Raw genomic sequence first — 18,977 nt, 5'->3', positions numbered from 1 at the left:
AATCAAAGTGTTATCCTAATAGTGTCATTGAAGAGCTTGTTGGCTGGGGTTTAAACACAGCGCAGTTTAAGTGAATTTATTTTCACTTGACTCTAAGGAGAGCTGCATGCCCCTACTGTTATCAGAGTTGATGGGCAAATATTTTAGCTAAGTACAGCACGTCAACCTGATTCTCTGGCACCGGTCTGGGCTTTAATCGGTCACCTGACACCACACACACACACACACACAGGACTGTGCTCCGCGGCTCGGCTCCACCTCGCTCGGCGGGTGTGTGAAGAAGATCCAGCCCGTTATTTCAAGGTTATCTCCTGCAGGAGCCTCACTTCCCGGATCCTATGGGAATTCTGATAACCGCGGTGTTTCTCTGGGCTGCCGTCGGAGGTAAGCGTTCATCACATCCATTAAACACACACACTGTGTGCATGCAGAGCGCTTTTAGTGTGAAGTGGCGGCAAAAAAATTGGCAAGCTAAGCTGAAGACGACCCAGTTCTTTACACACTACTACCTCAGCTATTCTTTTTACCGCCATGGAGCCGGCTTTGTGATAGAAACAGACACAATAAACGCGTTTTAGCTCTACTTTGTGGCGCAGACTGGCGCTTTATGCTAACCTAATGGCGGAATCCGCAGGGGTTTAAGACTAATAGGCTAAACAGGAGCGTTGTTACATAATTTGTTGTGCGCCCACCTTTGTGTTTGTGTGCCTGTGGGACGATGGTGCTTCTGCCCGTAGACACATTTCATACACAGGAGTATTTCACTGTTTAGGGACTCCCGGCTTTGTCCGCTACAAATCCAAATGGAAAAAGCTCCGCGCGCAGGTGAGCGGAACAGCGCACACGTGCGCGTGCTGCTCAGCTGCACGCGCCAGCCGCTGCGAGAGCCAGCTTAATCAATTATAACAGACCGCGTGCGGGGTGTGAGAACCAGGGGGAAGTGTGCCTCACACACACGCGCGCGTGTCTGCAGGGGCGCACAGCTCTGTCAGTAACCTATAGGTAACTGTGGGTTAGAGTTGTGTCGCAGTGTGTGAGGGCAATAACCCCACCCTAACACTATACAACCAAATCTATTATTACATTAAAATGGATATAAAATACTCCTGAATGCAACTGCCTCTCGACATCGGTCAATGCCAACACTCCATATTGCGCATCCTTCAACCCCCCATAATAAATGCACCTATTTCTGATGCAGACAGACATTTTGGGGCTTGTTGAGCAGCTCGTGTACTCCACTAATTTGACTTGGACACGTGATGTATTCATTTCTGAGCGGGCAAGCCAGATCACGGTGATAATTATGGCGCTGGGGTGTCCCAGCTTTCACACACGCACACACACACTTCGTCATCACATGGACATGCAGACTGTTAAAAGGCCAAACTGTAGGCAGCTCACGTGTCTGCGAGGGGGCACCAGTGGTATCAGCTGGTCCCGTATTGATCCTGCACTGATCGGGCTGTGAGCTGCGATCCCACAGAGCCCAGATAAAAGTCAGAGCTTTGATTTTCCTCAGTGTCTTTTATTATTTATAATTATTTGTGAATACATAACATTTGAAGTCATGTTTGATGAAGTGAACCTTTATGGCGTCTTTCAAACAAAACCGTTGTTGTTAGTTGATAGACACAATCAAAGTGAAGTGAATTGCTCATGGTTTTAATAAATAAGCTATGAGAAATACTAAAAAAACAAAACAACTGTTGATTTCCATTATGTGACTCAGAGATATATATTTTTTTGTAGATGTGGGTAATTCCTTAGAAACTTCCTTACAGAAATTCTCCTTTGTTTATTTTGGGTGGCACTGTTAGTGTGGTATGCTTGGCAGTGGTGGTTTTGGAAGAAAAATGCACTTCATGCTAATACAAATACACTTAATTAGGCATTTTAAGTCAGTCAAAAATATTATGACAGTTAAAAACTTATTTCTTTTTCCCTTTTTATGTCAGGGGCCCAGACTTGACAAATTTGTTGGAAAGATGATATTTACCTTTATTTATGCATGATTTTCTTCATAATTGTGATGGCGAAGTACCACAAAAAAAAACAGAAAACAATCTTGTAAAGTAAAGTTAACATGTGCGATGACATTTGTAAACAAAGAGTGAATAAAGCTGCTGGAACTGAGCAGCATCACGTCTCACACTTCAAACAGTCCTCGCTCCCGGTGCGCAATAATGAAGGAGAGGGTTGCAGGCTGCAGGATGAACATGGATTCTCGGTCCTCGTTAGATGCAGTGTATCACCGTGAGGAAAAGGCACCGGCAGAGCAGCTTAGTGTGCCTTTAATGACATGCTGGCTGGCGTGGGATTGGTGACTGATTTAACCCGGGTGGGAAACTACCTTGTGAGCTAAAGCTTCTGGGAACGACTGCATCCTGGAGTGCGAGAGAGAAGGGGGGACTGGGAGTTATGCACATTAACAAGGGAACAGCTCCACCTACGCTCGCACAGAGCAAACGGTTGGAAAGTAAACAAACTACTTCATCTGTGGTGCAAGGTTTCAGCTCCTTTTACTGATAGAAAACTGCTGATTACATTGATTTTTAGTCCAATTGTCCCTCCGTGCCTCACCGTGTTCACTCTGCGTGTCTGTCTGTGTTTGTGTTTCAGTGGGAAGCCGGCCAGTAATCTCACCCCTTAATGATGCAAAGGTGAGGAACAAGACTTTATTTTTGAATTTCATCCATCAGTCTGCTGCTTTTTAATTACTCAACTGTAAAATATGTGTGTGTGTTTGTGTGTATTGTATTGTACCATTAGGTTGAATGTATTATTCAGGAGACACTGAATGAAGATGGGTCACCGCATGATTGTGGCCCACAGCTAGCAGGTAGGTAACCAATTAGCTGTTCTTAAGAGATCAGATGGTGTCATGCAGGGTTTAGTGTGTGCGGTTTGATTGCGCGGTGATTAGGCTCGCTTGTGTCTAATTGTTTTTTGCAGATGAACTTGATGAGGTGCACAGGCATCAGGGTCTTCTCAGGGAGCTGCAGAAACTGGCTGATGATGGTACACATGAATTCACACTGCCTCAGTCTGATGTTGTTTTTAAGATATTACTACTAAAAAAACCCATAAAACATGGGCACTTATATTTGTCTTTTTTATGTCACACTGACTGGTTCCATTTTTCAGAGAGAGATAAGGAGCATGATGATGAACGACAGCGGTACGAGTACAATCTGGCCAATGATGAGAAGGACGAGAATGACTTCGAGGAGACGGGCGAGGACGAGAGAGATCTGAGCAACCTCGCAAAGGAAACAGAGGGAAAGGAAGAAGACAAAACAGAGGATGATGACACCAAGGAGAAGGTGATGGAGGAGCCGCGCATTGAAGACAGAGAGAGGGATGACGAGGAGGAACGAGCCAAGGAGCTCGAGGAGCTGCTTGCCGAAGAGCTCGCCAAGAAAGGCAAGGAGGAGAGAAATGACGAAGAGCTCAAAGAGCTGCTGAAGGAGCTTAAAAAGAAGAGGTACGAGGCGGTGAAGGAGAGGGAGATCCAGAAAGGCGCTGGGATGGAGCACAAAGACAAGGTGGAGGACAAGAAGAAGGAGCAGCAGGACAAAGAAAAGAAGGAGGAAATGGTGGAGGACTTGGAGAAGCAGAGGCTCGAGGAGAGGAGGAAGAATGAGGTGGAACTGATGGTGGAGAAGGAGAAGGTGGAAAAAGAGTTGAAGGAGCTGCTCAAGGAGCAGGACAGCAAGGGCAAGCCAGAGCAGGAGAGGGAGAGGAAGGAGAAGCAAGAGGAGCTGGATGAACTCGTCAGGAAGATGAAACGGGTGCAGGAGGAGGAACAGCAGGAGGTGCAGGGCAGGGAGAAAGAGGACGATGAGGATCAAAAGACGGGGGAAGAGAAGAAGGAGGAGGGCGAGGAAGGAGACAAAGAGCCTGACTCCGAGAAAACAGAGACTGGATTTAAGAAGGAAGAGGCAGCAAAGGAGGTGGAGGTGAAGGAGCCCCAGCAGAAGAGAGTGATGGAGAAAGCGAGCGATGAGGCTACACGGCAGTTTGAGCGGGAGCGGTACAAGGGTGAGGAGGAGGAGGATGGAAATGGGGAGGACGAGGAAGATGAGGATGAATATGTCAGGGAGGATGAGGAGGGGCAGCAGGAGGAGGAAGACGATGAGGAGGGTGAAGAGGAGGATGAAGAAGATGAAGGAGAAGTAAGTTAGAACAATTAATGGGTACATTCAGTCTTAACTGCAGATTACAGTGTAATTATACTGTAGTTACTTGGTAGTTATTGGGATGGAACCCATAGAATCACGATATCATCCTTGGTGATACAGTATTGATAAAGGGACACCAAATAACGACATTTTATTAAATAAATTAAAATTCTCCGGGAATACCAGAAACAAAAGGGGTCATGTTACCTGGCAGGAGGCAACCTTGATAATCTCATTTTAATCACATAAATAAATAAATAAATAAATAAATAACTGAAGTAAGATAACTTTTTTTATTTGGCTAAAACAAATACTGACAAAGTTTAAATCTGAGGACATTACATGCAGTTAAAAAAAGGTGATAAATCACAATGTATGTTATTGTAATATTCAGCATATCACAAAGTAAAAGATTTTACACTCACAAAATCAAACATGAAGCATTAAGAGAAATGCGTCTGAGTGAAATGCAACTGAAATATATAAAATCAGTGATTCATTTATTCAAACAATTAATCATTAAGGTAAATATGCTTTGTATAAACTCGGTGTATACCAATCAAGTCAATTTAATTTGACCAGACTCCATTAAATGGAACATTTATTATTGCATGTATTTAAAAAATCTATGTTTTTATGCCAAATATATTTAAAAACATACAAAGCTGAGCTAATGGCTTTTAGGGAGGTCTTTATAACCAAAGGATTGGAATTTTTTATTTTTTTGGGGGGGGGGCGGGGGGGTGTCTCTTGTTACATTGACAGTGGTTTTAGATAGTTGAAAAATATGTTTTCTCTTAGCTTGTCTGTGCAAATTACAAATGCACTGATTCCAGGCTTGTGCAACTTTATTTTAATCTGCAGGAGCTGCTGGAGATTGAAGCAGAGCTGCGCAAAGTGGCTGCAGAGCTGAGGGAACTTCGCAGAGGATAAGACACCCATAACACACACACACACAGCAGAATGACAAAGCCCCTTTGTTGCATTCACAGTCACACATTTGGCTCACACAGTTTCCATTTAACAGCCTTCAGATCCCTTCAGCACTCAGAGGACTCTGTAAATGGACATTAGTCCAAAGTGTACATACTGTTGGTTCATTTCTGCTTTTAGATTGCCTGGAGGGGAAAAAAAATACTCTTTTTCTCTTTTGTTCATTTGGATGTGTTTCTGTGTTGAAGAAAAAGATGTAGTTTTCCCAGAGAATCTGAAAGCTTGTGCTCATCATTGTTGCCCCTGTCTTCTGTAAATAACGTGCGTGAGGTAGACAGGCGATAGATGCAATAGCATTTCAGCACTTTCATTCAGATGTTAGTTTGATTGCAGTTTGCCAGCCACGAAGAGTCACGATCATAGCAATCAGCGCTTCTTTTACTCTGAAGGTTTCATCTTTGATGGCGTGTTGTTTGGGGGGGAAAAAATACAGTTTCCCTATTATAAGTAGTTAGTGTATTTTAATATACAGTATATTTTGTGCAATAACTGTGTGTACCCTGGTGTTCCGACTGTTAACAATACTGCTGATATTTGTACCCAGGAGGAAGTCGTTATCTCCTCTTCATTTCTTTGGCGACTTAAGTAGAAATGAAGATTGTTTGTTTCATTTGGCGCACGCACTGTTACAGCCAGACTGTTCGCGACGAACCGGGGTGACACGAGCGAAACACACACTTGCACGTACATCACACGTTAAGTTTGTCTTTTGCCTGGTTGATCATGTGGCAGAAGGAGGTGATGTACTTACAGCTTACAAGGTCTAAAAGTGTCACCTCAGGTTTCTCAGCCAGCTTTGCACTCTTATCTTAACAAGCCAAGGAGGAGCTGAAGGAAGGAGGAGAGGAAACACTAAAGCCATTTGTTGTCTTTTTGGTAACAGCGACACTGACAATAACGTCGATAAATACTAGGTAGTGTTACATCCCAGTTTTCACGGCTGTCATGTCATTTGTGTAAATATCAGATATGTGGTCTGTAAGCCAAGGTCATAGGAAATATGAAGCAACACCGCCCCCAAGAGGACACTGGGCAGATATGCACTTAGTGCAGGATTAACAGGGTTGCTACTGGAGGCCCACTTAGTGCAATAACACAGTATAGACTAGAGCACACGCGAATGCAATAATTAGCCAAATACGGAATTATTTAATGTATTTTAATATGTAATCAAAGTGCATCATGTGGTACTCGTATACAAATATTTCTCTTTTTTCTACAAGGCCGAGATTTATGATACGTTTATGTATTTGAACACTGGCCGAGCCGACGGTCGACTTGTGTAAACACGTGGTAATAATACACGTTATGAATCAACACTGACGATGTTATAGCAATCTATTCCAAAGAGGAGATGCTTGTTCGCTTAAAGGTTAATCAACATGAATGTACTGTAGTTCCTTTTTCTATAGAAATACAAAATGAATCTCACAAACCAGCAGGAACACTGCAGGAAACGTCTGTGGGGAGGTGACGCGCTCAGCATAGAGGACATATGACACAATATGGAAAAAAGTGATTAAAAAAGGCATTTGTATTATTACTGGCCAATCAGAGTGCTGTATTTTGTGCCTGCTGTATCTTCTTCTATGCTACCTGTCAATCAATAAACAGAAAAGTATACTCAAGTACTGTAGGTTGCCTTTTTTTTTTGCTTGTTTGTTGACCTTAACAGAGCAGAGACAATTAGCAGGTCAAAGTAATTAGTGTGTTTTGCAGAGGATAAAGTTCCTGATCAAGTTTTGTTTAACCTTTTGATGAAACCAATCCGTGATCAACTCCTGGGGTGACAAACACCCACTGTTTCCTCAGAGGAACCACCTGTAGTGTGCGAACCAGCAGCGGCGTGTTTGTCCAACACTGACTGGATGTGGCTGAGCAGAGAGGAGAAAAACTGAGGCATGCCCTCATAGCCTAGCAGAGAAAAGAGCGCATCAGAAAACGACAGTGTCTTCCTGTGTGTAAGTCACTGAGTACTCCGGCACTACCTGGGAAAATGTTGATGTCGATGACGGTGAGCGCGTGCGTTCCTATGTTGACGATGACGTCCACGCCAAACAGGGCCATGCCGAGCTGAGCTCGGAGCTCCTTGACGAGGGCGGCCACAGCATCTGAGCTGGGAGAAGGCGGGTCCACCATATGTTCATCCACCTTAGAATATGAGACGTGGCATTTTATGGTGGACATGAGCAGCATTTGACCTATTGCTTTAAACTAAGTCAGAAATATTACTCACAGACGTAAGATTAGAGTTCGACTCTGGTTTGGACACCTTTTGGCTGTTGAAGAAGATGGTCTTCCTGTCTGCAGGCAGGGAGAAAGAGAAACAGTTATACAGAAAGCAAAACTAGGTGATAACAGTGGCACAAGATAGTAAAAGTAGTAGAGAAAATGAAATGCTAGAACTCAAAAGGAAGAGACACAAAATGAAAGGAAAAGCAAGAAAGGTAAGGGCAATGCAAGTGAGTTAAAAAAAAAAAGTTAAAAGATAAAAGACGGGAAAGACGAAAGGAATATTGGGGTGGAAACTGACCACACGGGCCGGAGGGAAAGTTCTTGATAGAGGGTCTCTCTACGCAGCAGTGCTTGTCTCCTACCACAAACACTTTGTACAAAACGGCTCCGTGGTTCACAAAACTCTGAAGCACACAGGGAGGATGGATATCAGCCAGACTGGCTGCACTGAAGAGCAGACACATCTGCAGCACATGGAGACCACATGAGATTAAGAAATGGAAACTTACAAGAACAAGTTTTACAGTTAGTAGTTAGTAGATATCAAGTGGGATTTTGTGAGGCAGGAAAAACCAAATCAGCTACCTCATGTGAATATGAGCCGTGTGCCACTCTGGTTTTACAAACTGAGGTGAGGAAAAGAGGAAGTGTTTGTGTGTTAGTATTTTAATTTTTATAAAACTGAATTGCATGTTACCTCCAGGCTTCACTCACACACACACACATGCATGCATGCATGCACACAAAGAGACATATAATAAGTAAGAAATGTGGAGGACAGATATTAAGTGAACTGACTGAGAGGAAATGTTAGGCCCTGTCTTATCACAGCCTGCTCAATGGATGACAGGTCACTGCCACTGTGGACCTCGAGGCATGGGGGACTGCAGATACGCCAGTCTGACAAACAAAGGAGAATGAGCAACTGTTAATATCTGCGATTGAGCTGTAAGCTGTGTTACCGTTGGGCTAAGAAGCTGCAGTCACCTCGGAGTGAACTGTTCAGTTGGCTCATTATCCGACACGAGACAAAGCGGTCTAATAGTTTAGTCATGGCAGGCAGGGGATCCAGCAGCACTGTGTCAGGATGAGCTGAAACATAACTCTGTGGTGGGAAAGAGAGAGGAGTCACTAACTGCTCATTAATGAAAATGTCCAGCTGTACCATTATTATTAACACCCGAGATTAAAAGACTACACACAGAGTCTTTTCTCTGTCAGCAGCCCCAGATGAACACACAGTTTACTGGACTTGGAACATGAATAGTTTAAATAGGTGCAGCATTACCTGAAAGTTATCAAGGAGCTGCTGTGATTGGCTATCATGCTCAGCTTCCACAATTACATCAGACAGCTTGTGAAGGATGATGTCAAAGGGTCCCTGAGGGCCCAGGGGCTGAGTGAGATCAATCTACAATAGAAAAAAAATGTACAGGCTATGTTGATGGACTTCTTTTAATATAGAATTTTCTACTTTTTATTACAAGCTTCATTATCTTATTCTTTATTCTTTAATCCCAGTTTGGATTAGTGAAACAGACTCTACTTTTAGGATTAGACTTAAACTTTCCTTTTTCACGTAGTTAGGGCCGGATTGGGTGACCTTGAATCCTCCCTTTGTTACGCTGCAATAGACCTAGGCTGCTAGGGGCTTCCCATGATGCACTGAGTGTTTCTTCTTCAGTCTCTATATATTTATACACATTTATAAATTCTGTTTTTAATCATTAATTATTAGAATCTCTGTCTTCCTCCCCTCACCCCCAATTGGTCTCAGCAGATGGCTGCCCCTCCCTGAGACTGGATCTGCAGGAGGTATCTTCCTTTTGAAAGCGAGTTTTTTTCCCTCCCACTGCCAGCAAGTGTTTGCTCACAGGTCGTCATTAGACTGTTGGGATTTTCTCTGTATTACAGCAGGGTCTTTCCCTTACAATATACAGCACCTTGAGGAAACTATTGCTGTGATTCGGTGCTATATAAATACAATTTTTTAAATTGAACTGAACCCATTCGCACATATATCCATACCTTATAATGTTCACACACACACACTCCAATCAATGCACGAGGAGCAACTCAAGGTTCAGTATCTCGCTTGACATGCAGACTGGAGGAGCTGGGGATCAAACCACTAACTTTACAATTACCACATGACCCACCCACTAAACCTACAGAACCTGGCGCTCTCGGGCTGTCTCTAAACAACTGTGCTTATCTTTTAGGTCAAATCAGATTGGGCGTTCTCAGGGTGGTGCAGCTGTAAGCCATAATTTAGATGTAGCCAATCTATGCTGTAGGAGTTTAATACAGCTAAATTCTCATATTATCACTCATATTATCTTCATTTGTGCAGTCTTGAAGTGTAATAAACGTAAAGTTGCAAATGGCAGTTTGTTTTAGCACATGTAGCTGATCACTGCACCAATTAAGAAGTGATCATCTAAAAATATAGAAAGTCAAATTCTCAAATGGCTGAGCAGGAAAAACACAGGTGTTACTGTTAGCATTGATAATATCCCCATTCTGTCTATAACAGTGATAAAACAAGAATAAAGCTAATTTGAATATCGCTTCCCAAAAAAGTGTGTGCTACAAGACACGATCAAATGAGTCTGTGTTATTACTTTAAGTTTGAAATCATTGCATATCCAACCAGTAGTCAGCAGCAAGGACAGCAGGGGTGTTTCTTTGAATTGTGGCCACTTTTCCTAGAACACTTGGAAACCTATGACCAAGCGCCTTGTCATAGGGGAGTAATCTGACTGAAGGTGAATGTTCTTGTGATTTGGTGCTATATAAATAAAACCGAATAGAAAATCAGCGCTGTCTTTAAGACTTATATGATTCGAGAGGAGAACACAAATAGAGAACAAAGAAAAAAACAAAAGAGTTGACCTCTGGGGAACACCATGTGACAGCTGTCTTGGCTTCAGGAGGGATCAGACGTTTTACAACCAAACCACAGAGCCAGTAGATAATTATGTACATTAGCAGGGCCTTGTCACTGGCACACCTACAGTCAATAGATTGCAACACAGTGACTCGCAATAACTTCCAGGAGCAAGGTCAACTGCATGACATCACACAGTATGTAAAAGGTTAAGACACCACAAGAAATATATATAGACCTTGTTCACACAGTTCTTTTGATTTTCTTTTGGTATTGTTTCACACTTCGTTTTAAGCCACCAGCAAATCTTTCAGACAAGAAAAAATGAGTCACTTCCTGATATCTGCTCCTGAAATCTAAATCACCATAAAACACACCCAGGTGGTTTTACACACCCATGCAGTAGTATATGAAGATATTTGCGTGCAGTTAAATGTCTGAACAGTTATGATCACGGATGAATTACAAGTTCACTACAAGCAGATTATAGCAGGTGGCCGCAGGTGGCTGCGATACTAACTGCTAATGTTGTGGCCGCAAGTATGTGACTGAGTAGTGTTCCTAATCTAGTGTCACAGCTATCAAGCAAGTATGAAAACATCCGTCTACCGTCATGCACTTACAAAGACATGCAATGCTAAGCATGTTCGCCCACACACACACAAACAAGAAAGTTTTTAGCCTTTACACTTAAAAAAAAAAACCCTTAATTTGGGCTTTTACAATCATCTTACTCCTTGGAGTCTGACACAGCATCACTCACACACTGGCTTGTTCCACTCGTCTTAATTAAACTGTAATTATCAACGCGAATACGTAACAAATAAAAAAAACTGGCCAGTCTTCAGCCTCGCATTTCATCTGACTCGCCATTGTGATTGCAAAAGATTTAACACACAGCCAAGGTGACTTCATGGGCGAAAAGAACTCACCTTTACCACTTCCACTCCATGGTCTCTGTAGGAAAAAGCATTACAATGCTTATAGTCTATTGTTATGTTGTTATGTTAAACATAATGAACAAGACTATGCTGACAAATCATTCAGTATAGAGAATTTTACAGTTGAATAGCCTCATAGTAAAACAATAAGTACACTTACGCACAGAACCGTATGAACGCGTCCAGGTTCATCCTCCTGCGCTTCTTGTCGCTGAGCCAGCAGCCCACCCTGCGCTCTGACATCCGGACCCCTGCAGCCGAGGGACCGCACACGCGCACGGACAGACGATCCATTCATCCCTTCCCTCTGCCACTTCTGCTCGGGAGTGTCGAGTCCTCTCACTCTTTTATGGGGACAATCATGAGTCATGGTTGTCCGAGTCCGCACGGGGGGAGCGAGAGGGCCAGTTTAACTGGTAAAGTCTCTGACTTCCTCGTTGCCGCTGCCATCCAATTAAAGCGGCCGGGGCCGGTCATGGAGCCGCTCTGAGCGAAAAACTGAAAGAGAAAGTAAAAATCCCGTCGGGGAAGTTACTCCATTAGCCTGCTTTCACGGCAGTAGCACAGGCATGTCATTTCCTATTATCTGACTCTTGAAAAACACACGAAGTATCGATTATTTGCGTGCTCATACAGACATATTGAGTAAAGTTCACCTGAGGTCACAAGGAGGAAGATGTCCCGAGGGTCCAACGCAGGTTTTGACCGACACATCACCATTTTTTCACCAGAGGGCCGCCTCTACCAAGTCGGTAAGGGACATTTTCTGTTGTGTGTTAGCTAACAGCAAACCCGAACCATGCCTAGTGCACAGTGCAGTAGCACCGTCATTACCAGGTGTGAGCTACCTGCTGCTGCTAATCGAAACAACACTACAAAAACATGATGGAGCAAAAGTAGCTAGCTTCTTCTGGTTTCGGTGCGGAGTACGGTTAGCGTCCAAGTTGAACACGTACTAGTTGCTATACCTGTTTTTACTCAAGCTTGAATGTTTATAACCTAGTTAAATTGCAATATGAATAACTGCACACAGTAAGTAGTTAGTTTGAGTTAGTTTTATTCTTTATATCTGCTTTTAGCGTTTGAAGTATCCTGAAAATAGAAAAAATTAGTTCCTCTAAGTTGTTTTCATAACTATCATGGTGTACGTTGCGGGGGCAAACTCGGTGCCTTCCACCTCATAAATTAAATAAACAGAATAAAAAAATAATGGGGGAGGTTTATGTTGTTATTTTTTCTCATATGTGTCTTGTGCTGCGATGCAGAGTATGCCTTCAAAGCCATCTCTCAGAGCGGGTTGACCTCCGTTGGGATCCGGGGTAAGGACACCTCGGTGGTGGTCACACAAAAGAAAGTTCCGGTAAGACCTCAAACGCGTCTCACTAGTGATGATGCTGATGATGATGATGATGTGAGCTGAAGCCAAACAGTGAGGCCAGTTATGACTCAAAGCATGTCAGCAAAAAGCTTGAATAAGATACCCTGTATATAACGTGATAGGGCCTCAAACACACCTTTGGCATGTTTTTTATTCTCCTATGTCAGCTTCATCATCTAGTCACTGCAGTTATGGATGTTATGGAGTGTGCACGGATCCAGATATGATCCAGGAGACCCATTCATTTATCCAATTTAGGGTTACAGGAGGGCTGGAACTATGATAGGGTGAAAGGCAGGGTCTTTCGGAGACCACAAAGGCCTTCTGGAGAAAGGTTTTAATGCCAGACGAGACAAATATTGAGCTATTTGGCCACAATGGCAAGAGGTATGTTAGAGGAGTAAAGCTGTGGCTTTCAAACCTAAGAGCACTCACTGTATAAGCTGTCAAGCATAGTAGTGGTCTAAAATTGCCCTTGGGCTGTTTTTCTGTACCAGTGGTACTGGTACATCTTAAAAAGTGGTTGTACCAGTACCGAAAGAACCAACCTCAGCCCTGTTGAAAATTTGTGGACTATGCTTCAGATGTGATGATGTTCCAAAAAACAACCGGTTTAAATGAACTCTACCAGTTGTAGCAGAAGGACTGGTCATATATCCAGCCAGAATTATACCAGAAGCTTTTTGATGGCTACCAAAAGTGTCCAGCTTGCTAAGGCACATTTAACCAACGATTAGTGGGGGTGTCTGTATATAATTGATCCCGTGTATAAACATTTGACCCTATGTGAATTAGAGAAAAGCCTAAATAAATTCATTAAAGATGTGTGCTGTATAATCATTTCACCCTGGAAAAAGAACATCACAAAAAAAGGAAAAAGGAAATTATCAGAAGATCAAAATGACCTTGACATTCATGCTCATGATGAGTACATGTAAAGTTTTGACTACAAATGTTTAATGAAGTGCTTAAAACCATCTGAGATGCATTTCATGAGTCTAAATTGTTACTTTGACAAAATACTGCAGTGTCTAGATTTATAAAGCTGGATAATTTTTCCTGCAGGATAAGCTGCTGGACTCTTCCACTGTGACCAACATGTTCAAACTAACACCTCGCATTGGCTGCGTGATGACCGGGCACAATGGTATTTATTCATCACTTAACAGCATGCGTTTCATTATGACAATGTGTATGCTGTGCTGTCATAAATAATAATGAATAAATATGAGACGTGATGTATGTGTTGTTAAAGTGTTGATGTTCTTTTTGTGTGTAATTACACTCAAATCCTGTTGTTCCTGTGCAGCTGACAGTCGTTCCCAGGTTCACCGGGCCCGAGTGGAAGCTGGAGAATGGAAGTATAAATTTGGTTATGACATCATGGCAGACGTGTTGTGTCGCAGGTTGGCTGATATCTCTCAGGTGTACACGCAGAATGCTGAAATGAGACCTCTAGGCTGCTGTAAGTGGGCGCTTACGTGCATTTTTATATTTTATTTGCGTTAATATATAGATATAATTAATAGTTAAGACAGTTTAGTTTAAGGCACACATTAATAACACATATAAGAGCTCACAAACAGTCATTAAAGACTGACTGCACATGCACTGAATGTTCACAATCTGAAGGACGGCTGTCTTAAGTTGTCCCCGTGTGCTCCCAGGTATGATCATGGTGGCCATTGACCCCCAGCAGGGTCCTGTCCTTTATAAATGCGACCCGGCAGGCTATTACTGTGGCTTCAGAGCCACGGCGGTTGGAGCCAAACAGACGGAGGCTAACAGCTACCTGGAGAAGAAGCTGAAGAAAAAGCCAGATCTGACCCATGACAGGACAGTGCAGGTAAAATGAAGCTTGATGAAAACACACTTTCTCTGAATTGTTGATGCGACGCCTCCAATTTTAGTCGAAAAGATGAGTTATGCGGTGGTGGTAAAAGCTGCTGGGTGGAATCGAAAGGATTGTCCTCCAACAGAAAGGCCAAGGTATATCAACAGTGTCCCTGAATAAAACACTGGATTCCTGTCTGTCGCTATACAGGATGTTTTTACATCCAGCAAAAGTCAAATCTGTGCCTTTAGCACTGGTATAGTCACTGCCTTGAAGTTATCTGCCTCACTTAGGATTAGATCATCATATATTGATGAATTTGTTTTTCCTATACCTGCTTATTCCCAGAATAGCAGCCTCTGATGCACTTGGCGTTTTACCTTTGTTAGAATATCAACATCTCAGTGGTTGTATGTCAGTGAAGGAGAGGGTGTTGCATGATTTTAGCATCTCTGATTGAGATGACAAGAGGATGACCTGTGAGCAAACAGGTCAATGTGACAATGAACCATAGCAGCCTGTCCTTATAACAGTTTCACATTGCCATTCATGTGACTCTGAACTTACCTCATAAAGTATGATGTTTCCAGTAATATGAACCCTGCTTACATGTCTCAGGTCATCTCACCTGTAAAGAATCACTGATGCTGGCCTTACACCAAATAACTCTCAGGCAATATCAGTGTCGAAGACAAATGTCCTTTGTCACGACAAAATATTGGCAGTTTTCTGTCATCTCGATTGTCTCAGTCAAAGCTGCCTTAAGTTGGTGTTGTTGTCGTCTCCATATTCCATAGGAATCACCCACGTTTGATTCAGTCGTAAGTCTTTAGTCATGGCTCAGGCAAATCACTTTCATGAACATGGTTGACACCCAGTAGCTTCTCTTCCTCCAGTCTCATTCTCAGTGGCATCTTATGTATGCAGCTCCTTCTGTTTAATGCTCAGTTGTCCAGCATTGTGTGATATTGTCAAAGACAATTTGGTTAATTGGAAACAATAACCCTGAAAAAAATTCCCAGTGTTTGCAAAATCTTACAATCTATGAAAGAATTGCTTGTAGAGAGCTTAAAGAATTTGAGTGTGGTACTTTAACAGGATGCCACCGTTGCAGAAATCTCTTCCCTCCTAGGCATTCCATGATCAGATCAAAGTTTGAGTTTTTAGAAACCATAGCAACTCAGCTTTCATATAGCGAGACCATGTAAAGTTACAGAGTGGGGTCTCTGAGTTCTGAGGCACACAGCTGACTCAGTAACTGCAGAGGTTCAAACCTTCTCTGACATTAACGTCAACAGAAAAGTGTGCACTGGGAGCTTCACGGCCTGGGTTCTCTGTGACTGAGAAGATTCTGTAGGTATAATGTGTAGGCCTGTACTTTAGTCCATATATTGTATCTTTTGCAGTGTAAACCCTAATGTGTCCTGATGTGTCCCTTGAAAAATGAGCCATGAGGGCAGATGTGGTGGAACTTTTTCTTTTGTCCTGCTCCCTTTTTGTTCAGCCAGTGTCAACATTTAGAGTGGTTTAAACGTCAAATCTGGCTTGGCCTTTAAAAAACTGAATACTAGTGGTCACCTGAGCACACTATAGAAGCAGGTGTAAACCATGATTTTGGTCATGATGTTGGAGTCAGGCCAGTTAACCAAGTGTAAACTGAAACAAGCCTGAAAATCGCCCAATGCCAGAGAATCAACCAGCATTCCTCAAAACTATTAAAAACTTTTGAATGACTTGCAATACAACCTGTGTTGTAGTAAAACGCACCTGAAACAACATTTTCTTTTCACCCTTCTCTCCTCTGTGCACCTTGTTAGTCTGTGAAGTTCTACTCTGTTTTCGCTCTGACTGAAAATCCTCTTTAATGTTCTGGCTGAAGGATTTTCTCTGTATTTTCCTTCCTGTCTTTCCAGTTGGCCATTTCCTGTCTGTCCTCTGTCCTGTCAGTGGACTTCAAGGCTAGTGAGCTGGAGATCGGCGTAGTGACCAAAGACAAACCTAAGTTCAGGTAACTTCATTCACGCACTGGTTTCACCACATGGGTCATGACTGAGGTTCTGCCCTGGATTTTTACCCTGAAAGAAACGTGGCATTGTTTATTATTTTAGGTGCTTTTATTGCAAATACGAGTTTACTTTGTTGTTTTGGTTCATTCCATTTATATTGTTGGTCAGATGCTTTTTATTTTTTGGTCAGTCTGGTAATTATACAGGATTTGAATCTCTCTGTTTTGAAGGACTTTACATGGCCATGTCTGACTTTTGTTCTTCCACTTTTCCTCCCGCTCTCCTTCTGGCAGGACACTCCCTGAAGAAGAAATTGAAACCCACCTGGTTGCCATAGCAGAGCGGGAGTAGAGACACCCTTGCAAACATCGGTCTGTGATTTATCATAGTCTGCTATAGTCGGTGTGCTTGATTTAGTGTAATTCACCAGCGCTGTTCCACTGTACACAACACTGTACACAGTCGGTCACCTGCATGTCCAGACAGATTAATCAAGCGCACCTGATGAAGAAACTGTGCTAAAAAGGATCGATACATGTTTGATTCATAGTGATAGGACACATATCTCCAGTGGGCTTTTTTAAAACAGTTCTGTATAGAGTAGTAATGCCATTTTTAAATTTTGATCTTGCACCTAAATCGACCAGCTAAACTTTTGTTGGATGCTGGTTTGTGCATAATATTTATCATACAGCATTTTTAGGACTGTATGTTTATAACAACACTCTCCAAAGATCATAATAAAACTGTCCCTGGGAGTCATACTTAATGCTTTTTAAGCAATTCACAATAAAACTGAATGCAAAGAAGACTGAGCAATGTCGTGTGTTGGTTTAACGTGAATGGATTAAGGAGATGTATTAATTTTGGCTTGTAGTTTGTACAGATATCTCATTGAGGTGCAGGTATTCTTTTTGATCAGCTCCGTTTAGGTGACAGGTCACTTCAGTCTTTAAGTTATCAAAGATCCACACCTTATTCCATCAATCATGTCATTCTGGAGTTGGACGTATTCATGAGCAAGAACTAAGGATCCAGGATTTAGATGGGGTAGAGTATTAGAAACATTCATGTGTTCAGTTATGTTAGCTGCAACTAAAGCAGATTTAATTTTAAATAGCAATCACACTTTATGAGGCTCTTGTGTTGAAATGTATGCGGCTTCTCTGCCTGTTATCCACTGTTGAATGTCCTGCGTTTCTTCCTGTGACCACTAGATGGCAGTGGTGTGCCTGCTTCCAGCCTCCTCTGAGTATTTCATAACAGAATTTGTTCTTCTTTGTACTTTTCTATTTACAGAAATCTATTTTGACTCTCGTAAACTATTACACTTCCAAGTCTTTGGGGATTGTCTGTATGTGTGTCACACTGCCAATCGTCCATTTCCACTTTGTTATTTGTCCCTCGTTGTGTGTCTTGTCAGTCCACCAGAAACACACTGTGACCCACCACTTACAAAATGTCACCTGGCAATCTGAAAGGATAAGTGTTTCCGTGCTCAGCCACGCACGCACATATTCACTCTTAAAATGAGCACTTACAATGACAGAGAACAGCAGCGTGTTTATGCTTTTACTTTATTATTAGAAGCAGATTACATGAATATACTGTTAGTTTACAGAAGTTAAACTGTGATCCTACATTATTAATAATGCTGATTCTCTCATTGACAACAATATTTATTACTTACCTGCCAAGTAGTTTCACAGTATTCACTGCCCTGAAACTGTCTTAAACAAATACTGTACCGTTGCAATATCTCTATGGTAGCCATGTGATGTTTCACATCATACATGTGTTTGTTCTGCACCAGTTTCCAGTAGTTTGTGTTTCATCTTGTTTGTTGTTTATGGGCTCTCTTTGCTCCTCGGTTCTGTCCTGTTTCCTTACCACCCCCCAGCTGCCCTGCAGCCTGCTGAGGTCTCTTCTTTCCCACAGTCACCAAGTGGTCTGGGGGTTTTTCATTAGAATTTACATCTGATATTTCAGGGTCTTTACCTTACAGTGTAAAGCTCATAGAGATAACTGCTGTTGTGAACTGGTGCTATGTAATGTAACTTTACCAATGCCCATCCAATAATACATTTAAAAGATAAGATTAATACTTTAAGGTCATTTGAAAGCTGACCAGGACTGAGAAGAAGGATATTTAAAGACTGGATTCTCAATTTGTTTGCAGACACATTAAGGATTTAGACTGAGAGCATCAAAAAGCCCCGCTAGTCTTGTTAAAGCTCCTAGTGGTTGGAGCACGGTCCTAAGTTGCATTGATAGGCTTTAAGTGTCTCGCCTCAAATTACTTTATGGGAGCATTTCTGTACTTCTTAGATAACATAAGATTGTGTATAAAGGTATAAGCATTGGCACATAAACTCTTATGGCCTGTTTTAACCCCATGCCAACAGGATGGGAACAGTGCTGCAGTGTAGCATAAAGATTATATATATATGTGTATGTATGTATATATATATATATATATATATATATGTATATATATGTATATATATATATATATG

General features: G+C 42.2%; 3 protein-coding genes across 3 annotated transcripts; 2 read left to right on the top strand and 1 right to left on the bottom strand.

The window, feature by feature from the left end:
* The first annotated feature begins 200 nt into the window (after positions 1-200).
* On the top strand, positions 201-6,805 carry LOC134640823 (cilia- and flagella-associated protein 251). The gene is made up of 6 exons (XM_063492798.1): positions 201-384; positions 2,623-2,663; positions 2,773-2,842; positions 2,956-3,021; positions 3,148-4,178; positions 5,049-6,805. Exons 1-6 carry the CDS (start codon positions 339-341, stop codon positions 5,115-5,117), a joined length of 1,323 nt encoding a protein of 440 aa, XP_063348868.1. The 5' UTR covers positions 201-338; the 3' UTR covers positions 5,118-6,805.
* A 52-nt stretch (positions 6,806-6,857) lies between these two features.
* Positions 6,858-11,606, bottom strand: LOC134640824 (inositol-tetrakisphosphate 1-kinase-like). The gene is made up of 10 exons (XM_063492799.1): positions 11,404-11,606; positions 11,235-11,259; positions 8,701-8,823; positions 8,400-8,517; positions 8,211-8,312; positions 7,998-8,038; positions 7,711-7,876; positions 7,414-7,481; positions 7,166-7,328; positions 6,858-7,091 (listed from the first exon to the last, which is right to left on the bottom strand). The coding sequence occupies exons 1-10, from the start codon at positions 11,535-11,537 to the stop codon at positions 6,952-6,954; spliced, it is 1,080 nt and encodes a 359-aa protein (XP_063348869.1). The 5' UTR covers positions 11,538-11,606; the 3' UTR covers positions 6,858-6,951.
* A 162-nt stretch (positions 11,607-11,768) lies between these two features.
* Positions 11,769-17,246, top strand: LOC134640826 (proteasome subunit alpha type-6-like). The gene is made up of 7 exons (XM_063492800.1): positions 11,769-11,995; positions 12,509-12,603; positions 13,687-13,768; positions 13,931-14,086; positions 14,289-14,467; positions 16,369-16,463; positions 16,755-17,246. The coding sequence occupies exons 1-7, from the start codon at positions 11,920-11,922 to the stop codon at positions 16,810-16,812; spliced, it is 741 nt and encodes a 246-aa protein (XP_063348870.1). The 5' UTR covers positions 11,769-11,919; the 3' UTR covers positions 16,813-17,246.
* Positions 17,247-18,977: the final 1,731 nt, after the last annotated feature.

Source organism: Pelmatolapia mariae, linkage group LG14 (assembly GCF_036321145.2).
Source record: "Pelmatolapia mariae isolate MD_Pm_ZW linkage group LG14, Pm_UMD_F_2, whole genome shotgun sequence".
NCBI classification, from domain to species: Eukaryota; Metazoa; Chordata; class Actinopteri; order Cichliformes; family Cichlidae; genus Pelmatolapia; species Pelmatolapia mariae.
Note: the sequence above shows the minus strand (reverse complement) of the source record. Positions and strands in the feature narration are given on the sequence as shown.